This window comes from Ursus arctos, unplaced genomic scaffold (assembly GCF_023065955.2).
Source record: "Ursus arctos isolate Adak ecotype North America unplaced genomic scaffold, UrsArc2.0 scaffold_25, whole genome shotgun sequence".
Classification (NCBI taxonomy): Eukaryota; Metazoa; Chordata; class Mammalia; order Carnivora; family Ursidae; genus Ursus; species Ursus arctos.
In genome coordinates, this window is record NW_026622930.1 from 20,449,660 (window position 1) to 20,474,037 (window position 24,378).

Below are 24,378 nucleotides of genomic sequence, written 5' to 3' on the forward strand. Positions count from 1 at the left end.
TGTCACAGGCCAGAGGTGCCTAAGGAGACATGATTAAATGTAATGTGGTACCTTGGGTGGGATCCTGGAACAGAAAAAGGACATTAGGTAAAAAAGGAAAACTGAATAAAGTATGGACTTTAGTAAACAAAAGTGTATCAATACTGGCTCATCCATTGTGACAAATGTCCCTTAGGAATGTAAGATGTTGGGCCACCTGGGTGGCTCAGTCTTTTGGGTATCTGCCTTCAGCTCAGGTCATGATCCCGGGGTCCTGGGATTGAGCCCCACATCAGGCTCCCGGCTCAGTGGGGAGTCTGCTTCTCCCTCTCCCTCTCCCTCTCCCCCTCCTCCCCTCCCTCGCTTGTGCGCACTCTCTCTCTCTCTCTCTCTCGATTGCTCTCTGTCTCAAATAAATAAATAAAATCTTTTTAAAAAAGGATTGTAAGACATTACTAATAGGGGAAACTGGGTGCAGAATATATGGGAACGCTGCTATCTTCACAAACTTTTCTGTAAATCTAAAACTAATCTAAGATTAAAGGTTTATACATTTTTTTAATGTAATAGAATGTGTCAGAAGGACAAAAATGGCCTCAGATGAGGTCTCCCAGCAGGAAAGGAGAAGCTAAGAAGACACTTACCATAGAGAAGGAGATGGTGGTTTTGTGACACAATCATCCCAGGCTCAGACTGTTCTAGGAGAGACCTTTCCGGGCACAGTAGGTGCTGATTCATCTTGCCTCAGCCATCCTGATGCCATGGACATACTTTGCAGGAAATAGCCATGTGTATGTCACCAAGAGCCATCCATAAGCTTGGGAACCTCAGGCCACTTTCCCTATGAGCCACCACCAAATCGGAAGGAGCGTCTTCCCTCCCACCCAGAACGGGGCGCCGTATCAAGCAATGACCACCAGGGGGCGCCTGAGGCCATCAAGAGCCCCAGGCCGAGCGCTCCGCAGTGTGGGACACGGACCTGGAAGGGTGTGTGTGTCCGAGGTCCGGGTCCCCTGGAAAGTAGCAGGCAACAGGAAAACCACGCCTTTGATTTGCAAGTCATGTGTAAGGATCGTCAGGCCGACTGAGAACACACCAGATGTGCACGGCCATCGTCACAGCCCCGAATAAACTGCAGTACAACTCATTTTAATTTCTCAACTCTGTGCCAGCCTCTTTAGTAAGAGCAGGCAATTTAATTTCATCTATTAGAGGTTACGTTTTCTTCAGTCTAATAAAGCAAATGTTTCTGGTTGCTTTGGTTTTGTTTTGGTTGCCTCCACTTGAAAACTGAACCAATCCAAGATCTAGTCGCAACCCCCCCCCCCCATCCCTGGGGACATCTTAAATTCAGGGGAAGTTGCCATCACAAAGCGTCCGTTGGGGGAGTGCGGGGGGTGGGGGGGGAGCCATCCCTGGTCCCTGATCTCCTGCCCTGTTCTCTCAGCCCAGCAGTGGCTCTGAACTCCCCCTGCCAACCTGGCTCACGAGTTGGCCCAGGGGACACAGAAGAGTCTGTGAGACTTCAGCCTCGTATTTTATGGCTGTCCACCCTCTCTGTTCCGGGCAACCAGCCTGCTGGTTCTCAGGTTCCACTTTCCCTCTCCTTGGGCACAGAAGAACATTCAGATCCTCTCCACGCCCCAAGGCGCAATCGGGATCCTCCTGTGACTAGACGCGCCGTGTCCCCATTTTCGCAGCCACTCTATACCTCCTTATAGGAGGAGAGAATCTATGGGGTTTATGACCTCTCAGAATCCATACATAAAACTCTCCCCCACTACTGTGAAGGCATTAGGAGGTGGGGCCTTTAGGACACGATTAGGTTTGGAGAGGTCAGGAGGATGGAGCCCTCTTAAAGGGGATTGGCGCCCTTTAAGGGTCCCCCGAGAGCGTTCTCCCTCTCTGCGATCCGCCCTGCGTGGATACAGTGAGAGGTCTGCAGGCTGCACCCCGGAAGAGGGCTCTCACCAGAACCCACCTGTGCAGCACGTGGGTCTCAGACTTCCAGCCTCCAGAACTGCGAGAAGTAATAAATTCCAGTTGTTGATGAGTCTCCCAGTTTACAGTATTCTGTTAGAGCAGCCCAGACAGACTAACACAATATCTCAAAAGGCCCAAGCAGAAAACGAGGCACAAAATGTCTTTATTTCAAACCCTTCAATTCAAGGAAGGAATTTTTCTCCTGTCCTGGACATTCCTCATGACTGCCAGCAGCCCACCCCACACAGGTACACACTACACCAGGACAGGTGTGTGTGGGGAGAGGGAGGGTGCGGGCATGGAGAACACTCTCCCTCCTCTCCTCATGGCCACTCATCAGTTCTGCTGCAGTGATCAGGGGCTCCTTTTACCTCTCTCTTTCTTCCTGTTCCTGGAATAGGAAAATAAATTCTTTCCTCTGTGCCACATCAAAATCCATCCTGCCTTACATTAGAGTAGTAGAAATCAAGAACTTGGCATCTTTGTTTCACCCTATAAATTGTTCCCACAGCTGTGGATGCTCTTTCTTTAGCTACCAAATTAGGAAGAATGACAGCTATTCTTGGCAGGTGAAAAAGTAGTGCATCGATTAATACTTTAAAAGACTATCCCCCCCAAAAAGGGTGGGGGCACCTGGGTGGCTCAGTTGGTTAAGCGTCAGACTCTTGATTTTGACTCAGGTCATGATCTTGGGGTTGTGAGATCAAGCCCCACTTCGGGCTCTGTGCTGAGCTTGGAGCCTGCTTAAGAGTCTCTCTCCATCTCCCTCTGCCCCTTCCCCTGCTCTTGCTCTCTCTCTCTCTCTCTTAAAAGAAAATGTCTTTGACCCCTCTAATTGTCTACCCTGGTGCAGTGTGAAGTTTCGTCCCATGCTCAAGAAGGAACATGGGAGGTAGCAGGGGAGGGTGGATGGCATTTATGTCTCTTTGTCCTCCCCACCCCCCAGGCTCTTCTCCTTGGTGTTCTGCCTCTGTCCTGCTGTATCAATCAGAGAAGCAGATTTCAAATGTGGGTATTTACATATATTATAGATATTTGTTACAGAGGTCTGATCTTACACAATTGTGGGAGTTGATTAAATACTCTGTCTTTGCATCTGATAATTAGAACTTGAAGTCCACAGGGCAGACAGGCAGGAAGGGAAGATGAAGTAAAATGGGGAAAGAAGGACGTTCTGGAGCCCACACAAATGAGCTGGGGTGCACAATGACAGGCTGAACCCACGTCAGTTCTTGCGGCCTCTGACTGTGATCATTGCTATGAGCTGAACTGAACTGTGTTACCCCCAAATTCATATGTTGAAATCCTCACTCCCACATGATGGTTAATTTTATGTATCAACTTGACTGGGTCACAGGATGCCCAGATTAAACATTATTCATGGATGTGTCTGTGTGGTTGTTTCAGGACAAGATTACAGTTGAATGGGTAGACGTAGCAACGTAGGTACCCCCCCCATGGGCATGGGCATCATCCAATCCGAAGAGGGCCTGAACAGAACAAAAAGTGGGAGGGACGAGTTCTCTTCCTGCCTGCTTGCTTGAGCTGGTACATCCATCTTCTCTTGACCTTGAACTGGCATTTAGCCCATGGAGCAGCTTCCCCAGTTCTCAGGCCTTTACACTCAGACTATGATTACACTCTTGCCTTTTCTGGATCTCCAGCTTCCAAGGGGCAGATCCTGGGACTGCTCAAACTCCATAACTGCACTGGCTATTCCTTATAATAAATCTCCATGTGTCTATGTGTGTGTATATATGTATATATTATATATATATATATCACTGTATATATAACATTAAAAATATAGTAATATATTTTATTATAATTATATTATAATTGATATGATATAAATAGGATATATCTATAAGTACATATATAGGTATATATACACATGTATCTATATATACACTTATATCCTACTTATATATTATATATTTTTTATATGTGTGTGTGTGCGCGTCTTACTGTTCTGTTTTTCCATTTCCAGAGAACCCTAAATAATACACCCCATGTGACCTCAGCATGTGACCAGATTTGGAGATAGTGTCTTTAACAAGATAATTAAGTTAAAATTTAAAAAGATAATTAAGTTAAAAAAATATTTAACAAGATAACAAGATAAAAATTCATTAGGGTGGGCCTTAATCCCATATGGCTGGTATCCCTGTGAGAAGAAGAAATTAGAATCCTGACACACACACCAAGGGAAGATGGACTGTGTGAAGACACAGAAAGAAGAAGCCACGTACTGGGCAAGGAGAGAGGCTCAGAAGAAAGCTACCCCGTCGATACCTTGATCTCAGACTTCTAGCCGTCAGAACTTTGAGAAAATACATCTCTGTTGCTTAAGCCACCCAGTGTGTGGTATTTTGTTATGGTGGCCCTGGCAAACTAATACAATGACAGTGACATCCTCCAGAAACCAGAGCCCTTCTCCATGAAGCTCAAAGTCCCCAGGGCTGAAGATGCTGAAGGATTCAAGGAGAGAACAGTTGCGGGTCCAGCTGCTTCTTTGCACCAATAGGGTGACCAGAAACATAGCTGGACCAGAAACATCCAGAAAAGGAGACTGTGGAGAATGCAGTTCAGCCTAGACACGTTAGCATATTACAAAGCCAACATAATCACCTAACACAAAACGTAGCCACTTCTACTATTTCCATTACGACAACAGTTCCCAGCTGGGGCTGACTTTGCCCCCGTGGGATGTTTGGCAATGTCTAGAGATACTTTTGGTTGTCACAACTAAAGAGTGGGCTGCCATCAGCATCTAGCCGGTAGAGGTCAGAGATGATACTCAATACTCTTCAGTGCACAGGGACCGCACAACAAAGAATTATCCAGCCCCCACATGTCCATAGTTCCAAGGTTGAGAAACCCTGCATTGCATCAACAAATCCTTCACACCAAGAATTTAAAATTTTAGCAGATGTATTGAAAACTGAGCCAGGGAAAGGGACATGGGCAGTCACATCACACAGTGTCCAGCAGCGTACCATCGCCTGTCTGCCTCTCGCCCTCTCTCCCGCCCTTGGCCCTTCACCCCCCACCTCCCATGTCTCCTGGGGGCTCCAGATTCTGCTCCTCTTCTTTGCAGAGCAGCTTCCTCCTTTGAAATCTTGACATCATCCAATTCCCTGAAATTCAGGATCCCATCTTATGCCCCAAGGAATTATCAGAATATTTTTCTTTTTTTTTTCCAGAATATTTTTCTTAAATAATGTGACATCTCCCCCAAAGGGAAATTTGAGTGTTGAGACATAAGGTAAAAAATTTTCTCCACCTTGAAATATATATGAGTATGCTCATATACTCAGACCAAGATAAAAAATATGGAAGTATGTAACACAAAATGTTACTAAGGCTTAATTCTGAATATTGCAGTTGGAGTTGATTTTTCCCCCTTTTTGCTTATCTATATTTTCCATTTTTCCCTCACTGAAAAAAAAAAGACATGGTTAGTAAAGGAAAAAAGTATGTCTGTGGGGGTGATATATAACTACGTAAAGATTCTTACAAAATAATACTAAATGAATAAATATCAAATTAAGTTATATATACTATATGACTATTTTTAAGGTATGAAAAAAAAAAAAAAACCCAAAGGGAGTATGGAACAGCAACAAGAACAAATGCCTAGAAAGAAACACATCATGGTGTTTTATTCACAAAGCCAAACGAGAAATGACTCTTTTTCTCTGCTGCTGCTTTTTTTGATTTTTAAAAATTAACTCAATGTACATACCCAGTATAACCATCTGACCTATAGTGTGGGCCAGACCTTCAAATATGATCTCTGTCCCTTCCATGATTAGGTTACATTATATAACAAAAGTGAAGAGATTCTTATGAATATAAGGTCCCTAATCAGTTGACTCTGAGTTAATCAAAAGGGAGATTATCCTGGGAGGATGGGACCTAGTCAGGTAAGCCTTTTCAAAGAGGGTTTACCATCCAGAGATTTGAAGCAACAGACTTTCTCCTGCTGGCCTTGAAGAAGCAATGAGTTTGTTGCCATGAGTTTTATAGCTTCAAGCAAATGAATTCTGCCAATATTCACGTGAGCTTGGAGGAGGACCCCCAGCTCTCAGACACCTTAGTCAGAGCCTGGTGAGACCCTCCCTCAGCAGAGGATTCATTTCCACCGTGCTTGAGACTCCTGACACATGGAAACTATGGGAAAATAAATGTGTGTCTTAAGCTGCTAAATTTGTCATAATTTGTTAAGCACCAACAGAAAACTAATAGACCCAACTAGGTCTCCAAAGAAAAACTACATTTTAATAAACAAATCATAGAATGGAAACCGAGACATCTGGGTCTGTGTCATCACCATTACCTACCTATGTGATCTTAAACAAGTCACTTCTCAAAGCATGAGGTTTTCAAACATGTAATACGACAGATAAAGGCTTGAAAATCTTACGATTCTAAATCTTGCCAAAATCAACTCTCAGTTACTGTTCTTCCCCCCCCCCCGCCCCCCTGCCCCGTCTTGCTTATAATGGAGTCTTGTAGTGCTAAAGATAGGGAGCCCGTTAGTTAGACTGTCAAAATCTTTTCATAATAAAGAGATTCTCTTTATAGCAGTACTTATTCTTCAAAACATGGCACTTGCCTCACTACAACCCAATTGTAATTTTAGAATAAAAATATATAGCAAAGGGGTGCCTGGGTGGCACAGCGGTTAAGCGTCTGCCTTCGGCTCAGGGCGTGATCCCGGCGTTCTGGGATCGAGCCCCACATCAGGCTCCTCCGCTATGAGCCTGCTTCTTCCTCTCCCACTCCCCCTGCTTGTGTTCCCTCTCTCGCTGGCTGTCTCTATCTCTGTCGAATAAATAAAAAATCTTAAAAAAAAAAAAATATATATATATAGCAAAAATGCTTAAAATCAAATATATACAAACTAAAATGGCACAAAGGAATATTTATGAAAAGGGAGAAAGTCCAACAAAAGAAGGATTAAACTGGGATTGTGCTTCTTCGAATTCAGGGTCGGGTTTTGAAAAGGAAGATTATCAGACAATGAAAGCAAGCAGGTCAACCCGAGGGAAGGAACCAGTGGGATTAAAGCAAGTATAACAGCATCTGAAACAGAATACATGCTTCTACAGACCGAATTGTGTCCCCCCTCCCAAATTCACATGTGGAAGCCCTCCCCCTCCACATGATAGTATTTGGAGATGGAAATCTCCCAAATGGGGTCATGAGGGCAGAGCCCTTTGCTGGGGTTACTGTCCTTAGAAGAAGAGGCGCCAGAACCCGACAGCATGCTCTTTCTCTCTCTCTCTCACTGGCATGGACACAGGACCCAGCAAAAGGCAGCTGTCTGCAAGAAAGCTCTCGCTGGAGCCTGACCACGCTGGCACCCTGATCTCAGGCTTCTTGCCTTCAGAACTGTGAGAAATAAATTCCTGTTCTCAAAGCCACCCAGTCTGTGGTATTTTGTTATGTCAGCCTGAGCTGACTCATACATATGTATTAGGGGGGAAGGAAAAAATAGGATTGGAGGTGGAGAGGAGGAGAGGGAGAAAGATGCTTGGTGGCCATACAGAGGAGTTTGGAACTGATTGCTCAAGGTTATAGGAAATCCGTGTGACTTCTTGAGCCAGAGAGATTGAGGAAAATGAGTCTGATGATAATCTCATCAACAAGTTTATGGGACATGAAGTTATGAGGGCCATGACCAGGACAGTGACCACAGAAATGGAATGGTAGCAGACAGAACTTCCAGGAAACATTAAGTGACATGAATTGCCAGGACTTCAAAATAAATTCAATTGTTATTAAATAATGAACTCAGTCCTTAAACCTGACAAATGAGAAATTCTGATAAGAGGGAAATGGTGGGGATCTGGCCAATTAATGGGGAGGCATTGACAAAGGAACCTGGCCCTCTTTAATGGGTGGGGGGGGGCACCTGTCTCCCTTGCTCACCAGATAACCTCCCAAAGTTTTCTGGAGAATCAATAAAAAATTGAAAGTTTGACCTTTTTTAGAAGGACTGCTCAAGAACAGAATACCCAGGTTGACTTCCTTCTTTGTTGCCAGCTAATCAGTGCTAAAAAAAATTGCTAAAAATGCTCATTGTTTCCAGTCTCCAGTTTTTCTCTCCCTTCTCTTTCTTTCTCATAAATCCTGTTTTGCCTTTATTTCCTGACTCAGCATAAGAATCCTTCCTCGTATGTATGCACGCCCTCCCCCTCGCATGCATTGTGTGAAATACAGAAATGTCTCTGAGTTATTCTGTGAGGCAAGGATGGACTTTTGTGGGAGTCCTCCACTTTTGTGCTTGGTCCTGAAGTCAGGTGCCAGGCTGAAATACTGGGCCTACCTTCTGAGCTGCAGACTGGGGCAAATTTCTAAACATTTCTATGCCTTTGTTTCTTCGCCCACAAAAATAGGGATAACTAGAGCATCTCCTTTGTGTTATTACTGATAGAGGCTTAAATGGCAAGGACATACATAAAGAGCAAACCCAGCTTCCCTGGATCCTCTCACCAATTACCCAACCAAAGCCCAAAGAACCAAATAGGTTCTTTCTAAAGCTCCCTTCCTGAGACATGGCATGCGGTGTTCTTCCTCATTGCAGGAAGTACGAAACCTAATGTGTTCAACTCTAGGTGTGTCCTTGGCAGCCTTTGGCTGAAGGACATTGACAGTGCCCAGAAAATATTTATTGAAGGAAGGAAGGAAGAAGTAATGGTTATCCTTTGACTATAATGTTCCTTTTTTCTTTTTTTTAGATTTTAAAAAATGTATGTATTTGACACAGAGAGTGAGCACAAGCAGGCAGGGCAGCAGGCAGAGGGAGAAGCAGTCTCCCCGCTGAGCAGAGAACCCAATGCTGGAGGGGGGAGGGGGCTTGGTCCCGGAACCCAGGGTCATTACCTGAGCTGAAGGCAGAAGCTTAACCGACTGAGCCACCCTGGTGCCCCACACTATAATGTTCTTAACCCAACATTCACTGATTGAATACATTGCCATCTACTCAGGAGTTAAGTATTCTGAATTTAATGGGAACTCTAAGCTGGTTATCTCCACCTTACAAGTTTCACTTCATCAAGTTCTTATTGAAATACAGTTTTAATCCAGTCTCTCTCCAGAAGTGGTAGTTAACAAATCTGTGAAAAAATTAGACCAAAAGATGCCTGTCCATTTATTCAGGGTATAAAGGTATCCTAGCTTTTCCTTCTACCTGGCATGAGTCCACGCTGCTTAGAAAGACTATACACCTCCAAAGTAAATGTCGCTTCCACCAATGAAACTTGTTGGAGCCCGAACACACACCCACACCACGCCTACTCATTCTACCAGCTTCAGCTTCGCTCTTTTGAAAACTGTGCCCTGCAGTGGGGATCTACACTCTGACCTTTATTTTTTTTTTTTTTAAGATTTTATTTATTTATTTGACAGGAAGAGAGACAGCCAGCAAGAGAGGAAACACAGGCAGGGGGAGTAGGAGAGGAAGAAGTAGGCTCCCAGCGGAGGAGCCTGATGTGGGGCTCGATCCCAGAACGCAGGGATCACGCCCTGAGCCAAAGGCAGCCGCTTAACGACTGAGCCACCCAGGCGCCCCATGACCTTTATGACAATTATAATTATAGAAAGCTATGTGTACATTGAAAGCTTACTTGATTATAATTATGTACCTGCTATTTACCATCCTGGAAGTATAGTTAATACAATGAAGTATAAAGCCATTGTCCATTTACTCAAGGAGTTCAGAATGTGCATGAGAAGATGCCAGGTTCTATCTCACGATACGGTGCAACGATTTCAGTTTTCATTTATCTGTGAGATATAAACACAAAAATAAGGACTTTAATGCGCCTCATCTCTATCAAAGAAAGTACATTCTTCTCTAAATTGTGGGGGGGGGGGGGGCGGGGAATATCCTGCTCCTTGTCTCTCCCTAATTCTGCCCTGGCAGATATGTTGGTACAAGCGCTGACAGCCTGTGCACATGGCCAACCGAATAGATGCCTAAGAATGGCACAGGAAAGGATATACTTGACTAGAGTTAGTGACAATCACCGCATTCTCAGGAAAAGGCCCTGGGAGTTGTCTTACCATCCTTAGGCAAAGAGCAAACTGGATTTATGTCCTCAACTTCAGGAGGTTCTTAACATGTGCTGGTTGCTTGATTCATGTCAATAGACTAAGGTCACCTCCATGTCATCTGCTTGAAGAGTCACTTATAATCTACCTCCATGGAGGCCGATGCTGTGTTGTAATGCAGAGCAAACAGGTTTTCTGCAACTTGGAAATCTATGACAGTGACCCAGAACACTGATATGGACAAGTTAAACAGAATAAAGACAGCTGAGCAAATATTCAAGAAGTCTATGAATTAAGAAATAATATTAACATTTTGGACAAGTACAGTGAGTACATAAGTTTAACTGGGCATGTTGGCAGGAAACCGTGAGGAATGTATGCCTGGACTAGATAAGGCCATGCAGAACTCACAACCTTTTCACGAATTAATCATTATGCAACCTCGCAGGCTGAAAAAATAAATCTGGTTTTCCCACACCGTGTTCTAGACCTGCTTTGGAGACTTGGAATTTTCCCAAAAAGTCAAGGTCCTATGAGCATTCTCAAAAGATATCGATGACTCATTGTTGGCTAAAGACAATAACTCTAGCAGCTCTAAAACTTCTTCATATTAAGGGAATAAAACTAATTTTATACAAACTAATGTTTTGATTTCCTTCTGTGCTTCAACCAAGCAATCAATAAGAAATAATATTTGTAGAACATTCTATAATTAAAGAAGTACTTTTTTTCCTGCATATCTCTTTTGAGATATGAACCTCACAACAGACCTGGTGAAGAGAATTATTAATATACTCATTCTACAGAGATGCAGAAGAGTGAAGTAAATTTCCTGTATTGTAGAGATGCAAATGTTACTTAATATGTCCCTGTAAGATATTTCAAGATTAAACTTATAACTTGGTGTGCCTTTGGTGGCTCAGTCGGTTAAGTGTCTGACTCTTGATTTCACCTCAGGTTATGATCTCAGGATAGTGACATCAAGCCCTGCATTGGACTCTACACTCAGCACAGAGTCTGCTAGAGATTCTCTCTCTCCCTCTTCCTCTGCCCCTTCCCCTGTTCTCACTCTCTCTCAATAAATAAATAAAATCTTTTTTTTTTAAAAAAAAGATTAAACTTATAACAGACAGCAAGTACTTTCAAAATGTTATCATTAAAATACTTTATAAGTAAGGCATACCTACCAATCGACAAAAATTATCTGGTGCTAGTAGATGGCAAGTCCAATGCTATATACCTAATACTGAATTATATAATTGTCTCTGGCCACAGAAAGTTTTCATCCCACTTGAAAGGCAAGTTTGTGAATGTTCTGTAAACACTTAGAGAAATAAAGAATAATGAGAACCGGCCTGGTCAGAGAAGAGGCTCAGCCAAGATGAAACACAAGTGAAAGTGGGACGGATGCCATGGTTGTGGCTCAGAAGAAGCAAGGGCAGTAGGGAGAGGGTAAAGGAGCCTATGACAAGGCAAGAGTGTGTTCATGTGGAAATCAGAAAAGCAATCAGAGAAGTGGGAAATGTGTTCATGCAGCACTTAGCATGGGGCCTTAAATATAAGCAGCACTTAGGAAAGAAAAAGATGAAAAGAGAAATTGAGTCTCAAGCAGTGAACATACCCTGGTCTGTCAATCAGATAATAACTGCTTCTCTTGTAGAAGGCAGAAGTTTCTTCCAGTACTTCCCTGAGAGAGTAGAACTGTCAGCCCAAATTCCTATTTTGTCAGAAGTTCAAACGTTTTTTGATTCTATGACAAAGGCAGTCATTGAAAATTTTTGAATAGGAATTGTAATTTAATTTGAACTGAATTGAAATTTAATTTTAAAAGCAAAATTAGTCTGGCTCTATGTGGCTTTGGTGAGAGTGAAAAAAGAGTGATGTTGGTGAATACGGCTAGAACCCAGGTGCTTCAGGCAGGTAAGGGGAAGTGAGACCCCCACGTAGGGAAATTTCCAATGAGAAAGAGAAAAATGCTCACAATGACAGGAGCACCTGGCTGGCTCAGCCAGTAGAGCATGCAACTTTTTTTCTTTTTTAAAGATTTTATCTATTTATTTGACAGAGAGAGAGAGAGAGAGAATACAAGCAGGTGGAGTGGCAGAGGGAGAGGGAGAAGCAGACTCCCTGCTGAGCAGAGACCTTGCCGTGGGGCTCCATCCCAGCGCCCTGGGATCATGACCTGAGCCCAAGGCAGACACTTAACTGAGCAAGCCACCCAGGCGCCCCGAATATGCAACTCTTGATCTCGGGGCTGTGACTTCAAGCCCCACGTTGGGTGTAAGGATTGCTTAAAAAACAAAATCTTTAAAAAATAATAAGAGTGTAATTAAATAGCTCAAATTGTTAGGATGTGATGATTGATAAGTTGAAAAGGGGAGGAAAATATATAAAAACTTACTCTCTGATTTAAAATCAGAAGAACCCTGAGGAAACACTGTTAGTGACAGAAATAGAGATGAGTGTCAAGGAGATAGTAGGAGAATAACAGGACAATATAATTTCCTTCATCCCCTCTGATGTGAATGTGAAACAGCAGTTAGTTTTTTGGTCTGGGGGGGGGGGGGTTAGGTTTGTTTTTGGTTTGGGTTTTTTTTTTTAGCAGTTAGTTTTTTATCCTCATCCTGGAAAAGAGGATTTTCTATCAAAAAAGATGGAAGAAAATGCCTAGGGGTATCAGGATATGTGGCCAGTATGGACGTGTCCCGAACTCTGACCTCAAACTGAGCTGAGGACTGAGTTCAACTCAGTACCAGGACTGAGCTGACAGTGGGTGGATGCTAGGGAAAACAGAATGACACAATTTGATGAAGGGGCAGGAACTCCAAGCCACTGCCCTGCTACCCAGTGGGAGCACGCCTGGAGTTGGTACTTAATAGACAAGACTATTTTGTTGTCTGCAATGCAATCACCACCACCTTTGTCTCCAAAAACATTGCTCCAGCCTCCTGAACTCAGTCACTGAGGGAGAGAACAGTGTAACTCACAAAAAGAGAGGGATAAGGACAAGTGTTTGAAAGAGTTTTTGCAAAGGCTGTTGGCACATTTGCCAGATGATTATTACCTGCTGGTCCTCCTAAAAATGAATACTAGCATTGAAATGATCTGCATTGGATGGGGTTTCTTTCCTTTTGTTTTGTCAGGGAAAAGGAGGAGGGGTAGTGAGTTCCATTCTGGTTTCCCTATATATGGCACTGTTTTATCTAAGTTTAAAAAAATACCTCGAACTCAGTCTAGCTGTTGTATTTTTCCTAAGTGTTGATATCACTGTATCCAATTCAAATTTTCCAAAAAAGAGGAAGAAGAGCTTAACACATTACAAACTCTTAATCTTACAATGTGTGTTCCTTGATATATGTTGGCTCAAAAAAAAAAATTGGCTGTGGGTTCGTGGCCTTGAGCTAAAAATGTCTAGCTCAGGTGTTATCTAAGTAAGTTCTCTTAACTTCAACACCACCTGCACTTTTAAATCTTGCTCCGTAATGGGCTACGTTTTCTGAGAGGACACTTCGAAAGAGGCCCATGAAGTGCATTGTGGGAATTGTAGTCCTAAGTGACTTTTCTTTTCTTCCCGGCCCTGGACTCACGCTCCAATTCCGGGATGGTTGAACCCAGGATCTACCAATTAGCTGGGGCCATGTCGTGACGCCGTGGTCCAACCGGGAAAGCTGGTGTGGGACTCTCGCAAAATGATTGGTCAATGTATGACCCCGGGGGCGGGGCAATAAGGTGGGCGGGAAGACTGCGACGATTGGGCACAGAGCCCGAGGCGGCGGGCGGGGATTGGCTCCACACTAGGGCAGGGAGGCCTGGGAAGGGGCGGAGGAAGGAGACCAGAGCAGGAAGAGCAGCGGCGAGGCGGCGGCGGTGGCTGAGTCGGTGGTGGCAGAGGCGAAAGCGACAGCTCCAGGGGGTGGCAGCGGCCGCGAGAGCAGGATGCGGGTCCGAGTTGGGCTGACGCTGCTGCTCTGTGCGGTGCTGCTGGGCTCGGCCTCGGCGTCTTCGGGTCAGTATCCGCCCCCTCGGACTGGAGGCCGGGAGCCACCGCCCCCCCGGCCTCCATCCCGGGGCAGGGCCGTGGGGGCTCAAGCTGGGGACTCCACTCTCTCTAGTCACACCTCGCACTAGCCTGTCGCTCGCTGTCATTCCTCGGGCCTTGGCTGGCCTGAGCTAGAGGGGGTGTTTAGGGAGCTAGAGAGGGGAGGAAGAGAAGGGGCGGTCACCCTGCCCCACACCTCTCCTCACTTAACAAACTTTACGCGACTCCTCGCGAATGAGGAATTGACTCTGTGGGAATGAATCCCGACAGCTGGCTTAGATCTACAGTGACACCTGAGCCTTACTGGAACTTCCTCAACCCTCAGACAGATTATGTGCTTGGGATTTGTAAGTTAAGTAATTGACAACACCTGGGGTTATCACTGAGCAGAGCCAGGTCCATCAAAACCAGGATGTTGACAGTGGTTGGTGGATTTGCTTAGCATTTGAGGTGGCCCCTTTATTTAGAAAGGAAGACTTTTGATGTAATTGTGTCCACTGTATCCCTTTTTAGGAAATATTCCCGAGAAAGGTGTTTATCTCTGTCACAATGTTTGAGTTGCCCCGTGTTTGTCGACAGTTAACTTTGTGATTTTTGAGAAAATCTTGGTCCCTATAAGTTTAAAATGTATAGCAGCTGATTTTCATGTTTTGTATAGATATAAAAATTAATGTGCCTTTGAATTGATTTTCCAGTTAGCAGATTAATACTATGGTTCTGAAATGTATTTTTCTTTTTTAATAGTTCAACCTGCCTGCATCTGAAAACTTTTATTTTGAAAGTGTTGATAAAGAAGCACTTAGTGTTTCTAAATGTTGGTAAAGAAACAATTAGTACAATAAAGCTCTTGAATTTTCATCAGTTTAGTTAACAAGACAGCTGTTCTGTGGCTTTAAATTTTTTTGGAACAAGGCAGGGTATAAATGTCAACTCTTTTTTTTTTTTTCCCAACAGAAATTTTCCCAGATGGTTATTTGAATCCCCAAATTATCTGTCCTAGTTGTAAGTCAATGCCATAACGTCATTCTGTTTCTAAAATAAGAGCTCTAAACCTAAAATTCTATCCATATTGTGGTTTGAGATACCATTTCAAAAGCAACAAGCATATGCTAGTAACTTTACTGCCAACATCATGCTTTGAGGACTGCCTTTCCCCTTTTCAGTGATGGTTTGTATTCACGACCAAAGCTCCAAAACTCTACCTACCTCTTGAAGCACTGCTAGTAATTATTTGACCAAAGGAAGTATGAAATGAAACTGTTGAGTGTAATGGATAGATACCTGATGGGCCTTAGACCACTTGCATCAGAATTCCTCTCAGGAGTTTGTTAAACACACAGTTTTAGGTCTGGAACAGGTCGGGGCATCTGTAGGTAACAAGCTTCACAAGTAATTCTTCACACTAACGTGTAAGAACGACTAGTTAAAGAACATGGTTAAGTATCCCTCTGAATTCAGTTTGCAGAATTTAAAGAAAATTAAAGCCTACAGACATTTTCCTGTGTCTTCCGTTAACTAGATTTCATATACTGAAGAGCTTCATGTCAGTGGAGGTGGTTCTTGAAGAAGTCATTTAATCAACAGTTGGGATTCTTGGGATGTTATAATAGAAGATGACTAATACTGAAGTGTTAAATCTTTGGATTGTGTTGATGTAAGCAGAGGACTGGGTTCGAAAAATGTCTGCTCTGATTTCCATCGTAGTTCACCTGTGCCAAAGCATTTCTGTGGCAGAGGCAGAATCCATACTTAGCCAGAACTAAAACAGCAGAGATGTGCATGCTGACAGGTAATAAAGGCACTACTGTGCTCACGTGAAGTGCAGTTATAGTACAACGCTTATGTGAGGTAAAGTTTTAGAAATTGAGTACATGGATTTTCAGTTGACTTTATTTATTCAATAAATTGCTTATGTATACAGGAAGTCAGCCTCATTATTAAAGATTTGCTCCTATTTAAAAATCAAGTCTTGGGCCATAATTTTGCATTGACTTAAAGTTTGAATGTTAGTGGTTACCAAAACAAGTTGCCTATTTACCAGGTATAACCAGCCAACAAAGGGAATCTTGATCCTATCATTGTTAGTAGCTATTATTTCATATCTTGTTTTAAAGGCATATAAAAATGTGACACTTTTATTTGAAATGTTTTCTTATTCCTGTGAATACAAGAAGAGGTTAAACAGATATTTCTCCATTTCCTCAATAATGAAAAATGCTGTAAGTTTTCTCACTTAGAAATACTTGTTTTCTTATTTTCAGCAGGAAGAGACAAATGGTTTGCTTTTTTTTTTTTTCTTTATGCCAAACAGTGTTATAGAATCTTTTAAATTAGGTCCACTGCTAAGTATTTCAGGTAATAGTTCTGTTACCACATATTCAAAGAGTAAATTTCAGATTGCAGATGATGTTTAATGTCATTGTTCTTTTGTTCCTTAAAACATTGTGAGTCAATAGGACAGATGGTATTATTCTCTTTTGACAGGTTGAGAAAGAGGAGGCTGACCAAGCTTGCTATACTGAACCACGTGTATAAAATTAATATGTAATGAAGCCAGGTTTTGAACTTAGCTCTCCAGGACTCGATTTTGGAGTAATTAAAAATCAGGAGTATTGTAGGATCTGCACAGATTCAGTGGTAAAGCAGAGAACAGGATGTCTGCTCTCTTTTCACCAAACTCTTAGGACTTTCTGTGTTTGAAGGTCTATCAGTCTGTTTAGTTTACATGACAAATTGGAAAATGAATTTGTGATGATTACTTTTCCCTCAAAGAATATCCCTGGTACTTTGTGCAGTTTGGTTGGCTGATATAATAAAAATGAAAATTGGTCTTTTTTCAAAAGAAGGTGTACAATTACTAAAGTAATGTAAACCATTATATTTTGGATGTGATACTGTTGAATGAGAACTCTATAACTCTTCATTGAATTTTTTTGCATTTTTTTCTTGATGTACGTGTTCTGCTAAAAGCATTTTTTCTTTTTGTTTATGCATAACTTCAGATTCTTTGTTACCTGACTACTACATATCAAAAGATTCTAGATTATAAGCACTTCTGTAAAACTGTTATGTGAATGGATGTATCAGTTTGAAAGAGAAAATAGCTTATGCTTTAAGACTACCATCTGGAGTAGACGTTCCCAGTTTAGTAAATGAGAAAGAATTACCAGTAACCTTAGTATATATTCCTAGTTTGAAGACAAGAAAGACAAGCATGATGCAATTCACGTGAAATAACCCTGATGTCAGAGGTTTCCATGTCTCTTGGAGTTCAAAAACACATTTTGCTACTTGAGTGTGTAATAGCTTATGGTGTCTCAAATGTACATGTCTTCAAATTTATTTATAAGTATCTGTGTTATATACTTATTTGCTGCATGCGTGACCTGTTATGAGAAGGTACTAAATTTCATGATTTAGTGATTAGTAATTTAAGAGTTCCAGCTCATCTGAAGTTTGGGAATATACTGTATACATTTACACATTTAATGTCTGCACTTGATATATTAACTAGTTGATGTTTGTGATTATTTAAACACATCCACACATACAACTTTAATATATAATAGAGATTAATTTTTTTTTGCGTCATCCAAAGTTTTGCTGGGAATGGAATTTGAACCGTATGTTAGAATTTGGGCTTTGGGTAAAACTTGTGAAGAAGTTAGCCTGAAGGATGATTGTTAATTAAGTGCCATCACTACCTAAATGTTACCGGTACTGTGGGATTAATACATGCTGTACCCTTCTCTTCCCCACCCATCAGAAATAAAACATATTTGGAAGGTAGTCTGAAAGTAGTAAATGTGAAAATAGCTATGGTTTAAGTGTTCTTTGAATTGACAGCACTTTTCTTATATGGCAAAAACTCACTAGTAGACTAGTTTTCTCAAATATTCGAAAGAAACAAATACTATGAAATAGTGTTGTGTATTTTATACACAATGAGTTGTTTATACTTCTTAAAGCTAGCTCGCTATTTTGATAATACAAACTCCAAAGCATGTTTTTGTTATGCTTGAAAGAGTTACGAGTTATGAATAATATTTAGGGTGTAACCATATGAAGTAAAGATACATGGCAACCATAACACCAAATTTTCTGGTAAACACATGGTTTTATAGCATTTTGTCTACTGGTTAATTTCTCATGTAGGTTATGAGCTTATAACTGAAACTCACTCGTGGATAAAATCAGATCGTTTTAAGAATAAGAAGGAAACCTAGAGATCATCTAACAGTTGTTGTTTTTAAACTGGCCAGGAATACAATGACCAAACGTAAGCATATGGACATTGTGCTCAATGTATTTGTATAAGATCAGGAAAAAGAATAACAAGTAGCTAGAATAGAAGTAAGAGCAGAAAAACGCAGAATAATGGAAGGAAAATTAACATAATTGGACAAAACTAAAGCAGCAGATATGAATTTGGAAGAAAGTGTAACCAGGGGCTAGATTCATTGTTTATTTAATATGAGATGTTGATTTCTAAATAAATAGATCTCATGTGAGTAAGTACATGATGGTATGATGCTACTTTTTGCTTTTATCTGATTAACTCTTCAGTAGAGTAGAACACAAATCCTAAATATTTTAGTCTGGCAGCTCTTCTGTCACATAATAATAATTGTTAGTGTCCATCTTTAGTAATCTCAGTGAACAGTAAAATGCTAATCAGCACTAAAATAAGCTCTGAAACTCCAGATTGTGAACAGTGAAAAATAATAGGTAGAACCATGAACCACAAAATCAGAGATTTATAAGTTTAGTAACTCAGTAGTAGACTAAATATGAACAGAAAAATTGGATGGTATCTGAAAAAGTTCCTGGTTTGGGTGATGGTGGTGATGGTAGTTGGTCTTACCTGAATAACAGACGAAGCTAGTGCCTTCCCTGGGAAAGAGAAAGAACTACCCCCATCTAACCCCTTGTTTCCCTTTTACCTAATTTTTTCTGCACAGTTGTTGAATACAACCGATTTTTAGATAATTCTAGATATATTTATCAAGTGTCTAATTATTATTTGTTGTATTTATCAAGTGCTTTAACAATACTTGTGATTTCCCATCAAGAAGGATGATGAAATTGTCTTAAAATTTCTTTACAGATGAAGAAGGCAGTCAGGATGAATCCTTAGATTCCAAGGTGTGTACTAAAATTGACCAGTATTTGATGCCCAATTTAAAAGCATGAATTATGTGTCTTAGGAAGGATATGAAATCTATCTTTTGAGCAACAGAATTAGATTAAGAATTAGGAAAAGAAAAACATCACTGGTATCAATACCCTAGTTCTTCTGGGGGTGGGAAAAATCACTGACCTGTAGGAGACAATAATAAATATTTTCATTCAGAGTGTTGGTTATTAGGTTTGATTTTAACTTGAATGTGCTGTGTAAGAGCTTGAAGGCAGTAACATTCTTACTGCCTAGTGAGAGATTGATTTTATTATTTTTTTAGTTTTTGTTTTTTTTTTAATTTTGAAGACTTAACCTCTGCCATTTGTTTCCATTTCTATCAATTTTTATAAATCTGTAGAGTTAATACATTTAAATTAGTTAGTTCAGTGAATAAGGCTGATTATGTATCCAAGGATACCATTCAGTTATGATTTCTGATCTCTAGGTTTGAGGTAATACAGATAAGAAACAGAGAGTTGTAGTACAGGGCTATCATAAGGGGAAGTATAAGCTATGTTGGTAGTTTGTAGGGAACCCTAATTCAGGCTTCAGGAGGTAAGGAATGCTTCTGGGGCGAAATAACGTCTAAGTTGAAATTGGAAGAGTCAGGTTAGGCAAGTGATGAAGGCCTGTGATGAACGTATACCAAACTTTATAGAGAGATGAGCAAGTATGACAGATTCACAGCTGAAGGAGATATATCTGGATTAGTAAAAGTAATGGTCAAATTGGGTTGGAGACAGCCCTGATACTATTTGAAAACTAAAAATATTTTATATTCTCAGACTTCTTTGCCATCAGATGAGTCGGTAAAGGACCACAACACAGCAGGCAGAGTAGTTGCTGGTCAGATATTTCTTGATTCAGAAGAATCAGAATTAGAATCACCTATTCAAGAAGAGGAAGACAGCCTCAGAAGCCACGAAGGGGAAAGTGTCGCAGAAGAAATCAGCTTTCTAGAATCTCCAAATCCAGAAAACAAGGACTACGAAGAACCAACGAAAGTACGGAAACAAGGTAGTCTGGACATTTTCCTTGCTTTTGCCTAATTTAGGAAGGAGACAGCTGAAATTTTAAAGTAGTGTAGAAAGATGCAAAAGTCTGGTTTTATTGGTTATGAGTCACACATAATGTGTAGAGTGTAGTAGTTTATGATTTTCTAGATTTTTATGTATCAGTTATTCACTTAACAGATATGACCCAAGTTACATAACCTGAATTTGATAATCAAAACTGCATTTATATTATATTAGTATCATAGCATCCTCTTTTTGTACTCCAGTATGTAATTACCTGCCCAAGTAGTACACAAAATGGTAACTCAAGAAAGATTATCTAATATGCTGCTCTGGTTATTTTCAGAATTGTTTTAGGGTTTTTACTACAATAACCTTCCCAATCACCCTAGGAATTTGATGTATTTATCTAACCAAAGGTTACATAAACTTTGTTCCCCTTCTAACTTTTACCTTCTTGACACCCTCTATTTTTAAATTTAAAACTTGCTCTTTCTCATAAGAGTGTGCTAAATACCTGTCCTTCTAAGAATTAATTATTAATCCACTCCACCGTGTCCCACCAACTTTCTGTCATTTTATTATTTCAAAGATCAGTACGATACCCACTTATTACTCTGTTACTAGCCACTTTTAGAAACTGATCCAGATTTTACCTTTCAAAAATACTTTTTTTTTCAAAAATATAATTTTTTTATTATAATTATCCATACCCATGAATAGAAAGACCATGTTTAAAAAAATTAAAAGTACCTTAATCTCATCAGCTAGACATCACAGCTATTTTTTTTTTTTTTTAAGATTTTATTTATGTATTTGACAGAGAAAGAGACAGCCAGTGAGAGAGGGAACACAGGCAGGGGGAGTGGGAGAGGAAGAAACAGGCTCCCAACGGAGAAGCCTGATGTGGGGCTCGATCCCAGGACTCTGGGATCACGCCCTGAGCCGAAGGCAGACACTTAACGACTGAGCCACCCAGGTGTCCCTAGACATCACAGCTATTAACATCATGGAAAAAACTCTTTCAGGCTCTTTTCTAAATGTATAGTTTTAAGAAGACTAAATTGGGTCAAAATGTATATACTATTTTACTGCCTGTGTTTCGTGCTTAACAGTTTGTCTTGAACATTTTCCCCTATCATTTAGTAGTATTTTACAATTTGATGGTTAATGGCTGTAAAAAATTTTACAGGTAGGAGCACCTGGCTGGCTCATTTGGAGGAGCATGCGACTCTTGATCTTGGGGTCATGAGTCCAAGCCCCACGGTGAACATAGAGATTACTTAAGTAAATAAAACTTTAAAAATTTACATGTAAATATACCATGAATTAGAAATAGATCGTTTACAAGTTTGTTTTTTTTTTTTTTTTGGCTGGGATATCATTTTAGATGCATCTTTGTGCACATCTATGAAAATTTTCTGAGAATTAGTTTTCTAAAATAAATTTGCTGGACTGAATGTAAAATCTTTTTTTTTTTTTTTTAAGATTTTATTTTATTTTATTCGACAGAGATAGAGACAGCCAGTGAGAGAAGGAACACAAGCAGGGGGAGTGGGAGAGGAAGAAGCAGGCTCCTAGTGGAGGAGCCTGATGTGGGGCTCGATCCCAGAACGCCGGGATCACGCCCTGAGCCGAAGGCAGACGCTTAACCACTGTGCCACCCAGGCGCCCCCTGAATGTAAAATCTTAAAAGACATTTGATCCTGTCCTGTTAAATTGTTCTTCAGAAAAGTAATTCTGTTTACTGCCTTCAAAATGACTCCTTTTCCTGTGCCTCAGCCAAGTATATATTATCATTTTTAAATTTTTGCCAAATATTATAGTTTAATTCATTCTTTTTTATTTTTTTATGAGGGAGACTTCAAAATGTGCACAAAAGTGGAGGGTGTAGTGACCCCCTTGCCCATCACCCAGGGTCAGCGGCTGGCCACACTCTTATTCTTGCTGCATCTCTGCCACCCCATACGCTCCTACTCTTTTCTTTCCTAGAGTATTTACAGCATATTCCATGTTATTTCACCTGTGTATGTATCTCTGAAATATGGCTTCCCCCTCAAAAAAACCACAGTGGTTAACACCCACAAAATTAGCGAGTGTTCTTTAATCACCTAATCCCCAGTCTCTATGCAGTTTTCCCTGTTGGTTCAGATATCTGTTTAGAACTGATTTGTTTGAATCAGGATCCCCCACCAAGATCTTAGGTTTCTCTTAACCTATAACAGTTTTCTCTCCCTTGTTTTTTATTTCATTTTCTTTGGTAAAGAAATAATGTCCTTTGGGCAGTACAGTTTCCCTCATTTCTGGATCTAGCTGGTCATATCCTTGTAATGTCATTGAACTTGTTCCACCATCTACTGTCTGATCTGTAAACTGGAAGTTAGCTCTAGGTGCTTAGGTAGATTTAGCTCTGGTTATTTATTGAGACTATCTCATAGAGTGTTGTGTACTTCCTTTCACATTACATCCGGAGGCATAGAGTATCTGATTGTTCCACTCCTAGAAATTGGTCAGTGAAGCTGGGTGGTATCATCCTGATCCAGCCATTCAGAAGTTCCTCGCTGACCTTTCACCTAGAGGTTTTGACAACCATTTTGTTTATTGTCTGGATCCATTATTTCACTAGAAATTGCAAAGTGATGGCTTTCTAACATATAATTCCTCCTGCGTTTGTTACCTGGGATTCTTTTATAAAGAAAAACTTGCTCTCATCAACTATTTGGTTACCTTGAAACACAGTCCTTACAAGCAGGATAGATGCTTGGTTCTTTCCCTTGAAATATTTTCAAATAATAATTTGGTGCTCTAGCAACCTCCAGTAAATACGTTTTTGTTTGTTCTGTTTGCTTTGCTTCTAAGCATCATTCCAGGTCCATGGGTTTCACATGTTTGCTTCATGCAGTTGCAGTCCTTCTTTTTCATTGCTCACATTATCCCATTTTTGCATACCAAGAGTCCCTTTTAGTCCATTCTTTTGGACTAATCATAGGTGACTTTTAAACTTGTTTCTTTTCAGGCAAGATGTGATGTCTTAAATTCATCTTACACAATTCCTAACCCAGAAATGAATCAGCCATTTCTCAAAAAAAAAAAACCCAAAACACCCCACATTCCTTTTAGTGGGAAATTGCATTTAGACACTACAATCTAGGCACCAGGGACATGCATTGCAACTGAGTTGTCAGTACTGGTCACTCTTTTTTGTGAATACGGTTAGGAAATGTATCATTCATCCTGGGTCTTCCAGTTTGAATTAAATACTGTGAGAAATTCCAGTAGGTCACATTGACAAATTGTGAACTCAAGAATCAGAGATCTTACCCAGTACCAAACCTGACTAATATTTTCAGAGATGTAATTATCACAAGACACAGGTGAAGTGTTGAGAAGTCTGTGACTATCAGGGCTATTCCCAGGTCCTGCTTGCCTTGATTAGGGTGTACCTTGGCCCAGATTTTAACATGTGAGGCCTCTAAATGATGTATATGGAATGTCACTTCCATGAAAGGGAGTGATTTCCATTATGAAACATCCCCAGTTTATTCTCTGATAATTACAGAGCTTGTGTGATGTTTTCTAGGAAGTCATTCTTCATAAATATATACATCCCAGGTTTATGTGCAGTGAGCAGTCTAGACACACCACATCCATCCTGCTAAAGTGTTCCACAGATAAGGAGAACCCTCCTGGGAGTAAATACCTTTAGTGTGTTTGACAGAAGGTCCTTGATCAGCATGTTTCTAACATGATTTGATCATGTCACCTCTCTCTCTCTTTATATGTAACATAAGTTACATATGCATGGCTTTGAGTGTGTGCAGTCCCAACTACATTAGAACTGGGTAACATGACATTTACTTCTAGACTTGCTTCCTTTATTGGCCTCTCATCCATATCTCTGCCGTATTGATCTTCCTAAAACCCAAATTTCATCTGTAACTCCCCTATTTACAACCCTTCATTGTCTCCCCATTTGCCTGTGAGATGAAGCACAAACTCCTTAGCATGATTCCCAAAGCCTTCCACGTGCGGCATGCCTGCTGGCCTCTGTGACTTCATCTCCCACAGCTCTGCCCAGGACCCTCTTACAGCTGTATCAAGCTCTTCACCAGTCTTCA

The 24,378-nt window shown here is 40.9% G+C and overlaps 1 protein-coding gene across 1 annotated transcript in view; it reads left to right on the forward strand.

Annotated features, from left to right (window-relative positions):
• The first annotated feature begins 13,811 nt into the window (after nucleotides 1-13,811).
• Nucleotides 13,812-24,378, forward strand: part of SEL1L (SEL1L adaptor subunit of ERAD E3 ubiquitin ligase) — a 52,653-nt gene continuing 42,086 nt past the window's right edge. Inside the window, exons 1-3 of the mRNA XM_026519390.4 lie at nucleotides 13,812-14,032; nucleotides 19,173-19,210; nucleotides 20,030-20,261. Of these exons, the coding sequence (XP_026375175.1) occupies nucleotides 13,963-14,032; nucleotides 19,173-19,210; nucleotides 20,030-20,261 (340 nt within the window). The 5' untranslated portion in view covers nucleotides 13,812-13,962. The remainder of the gene's footprint in view (nucleotides 14,033-19,172; nucleotides 19,211-20,029; nucleotides 20,262-24,378) is intronic.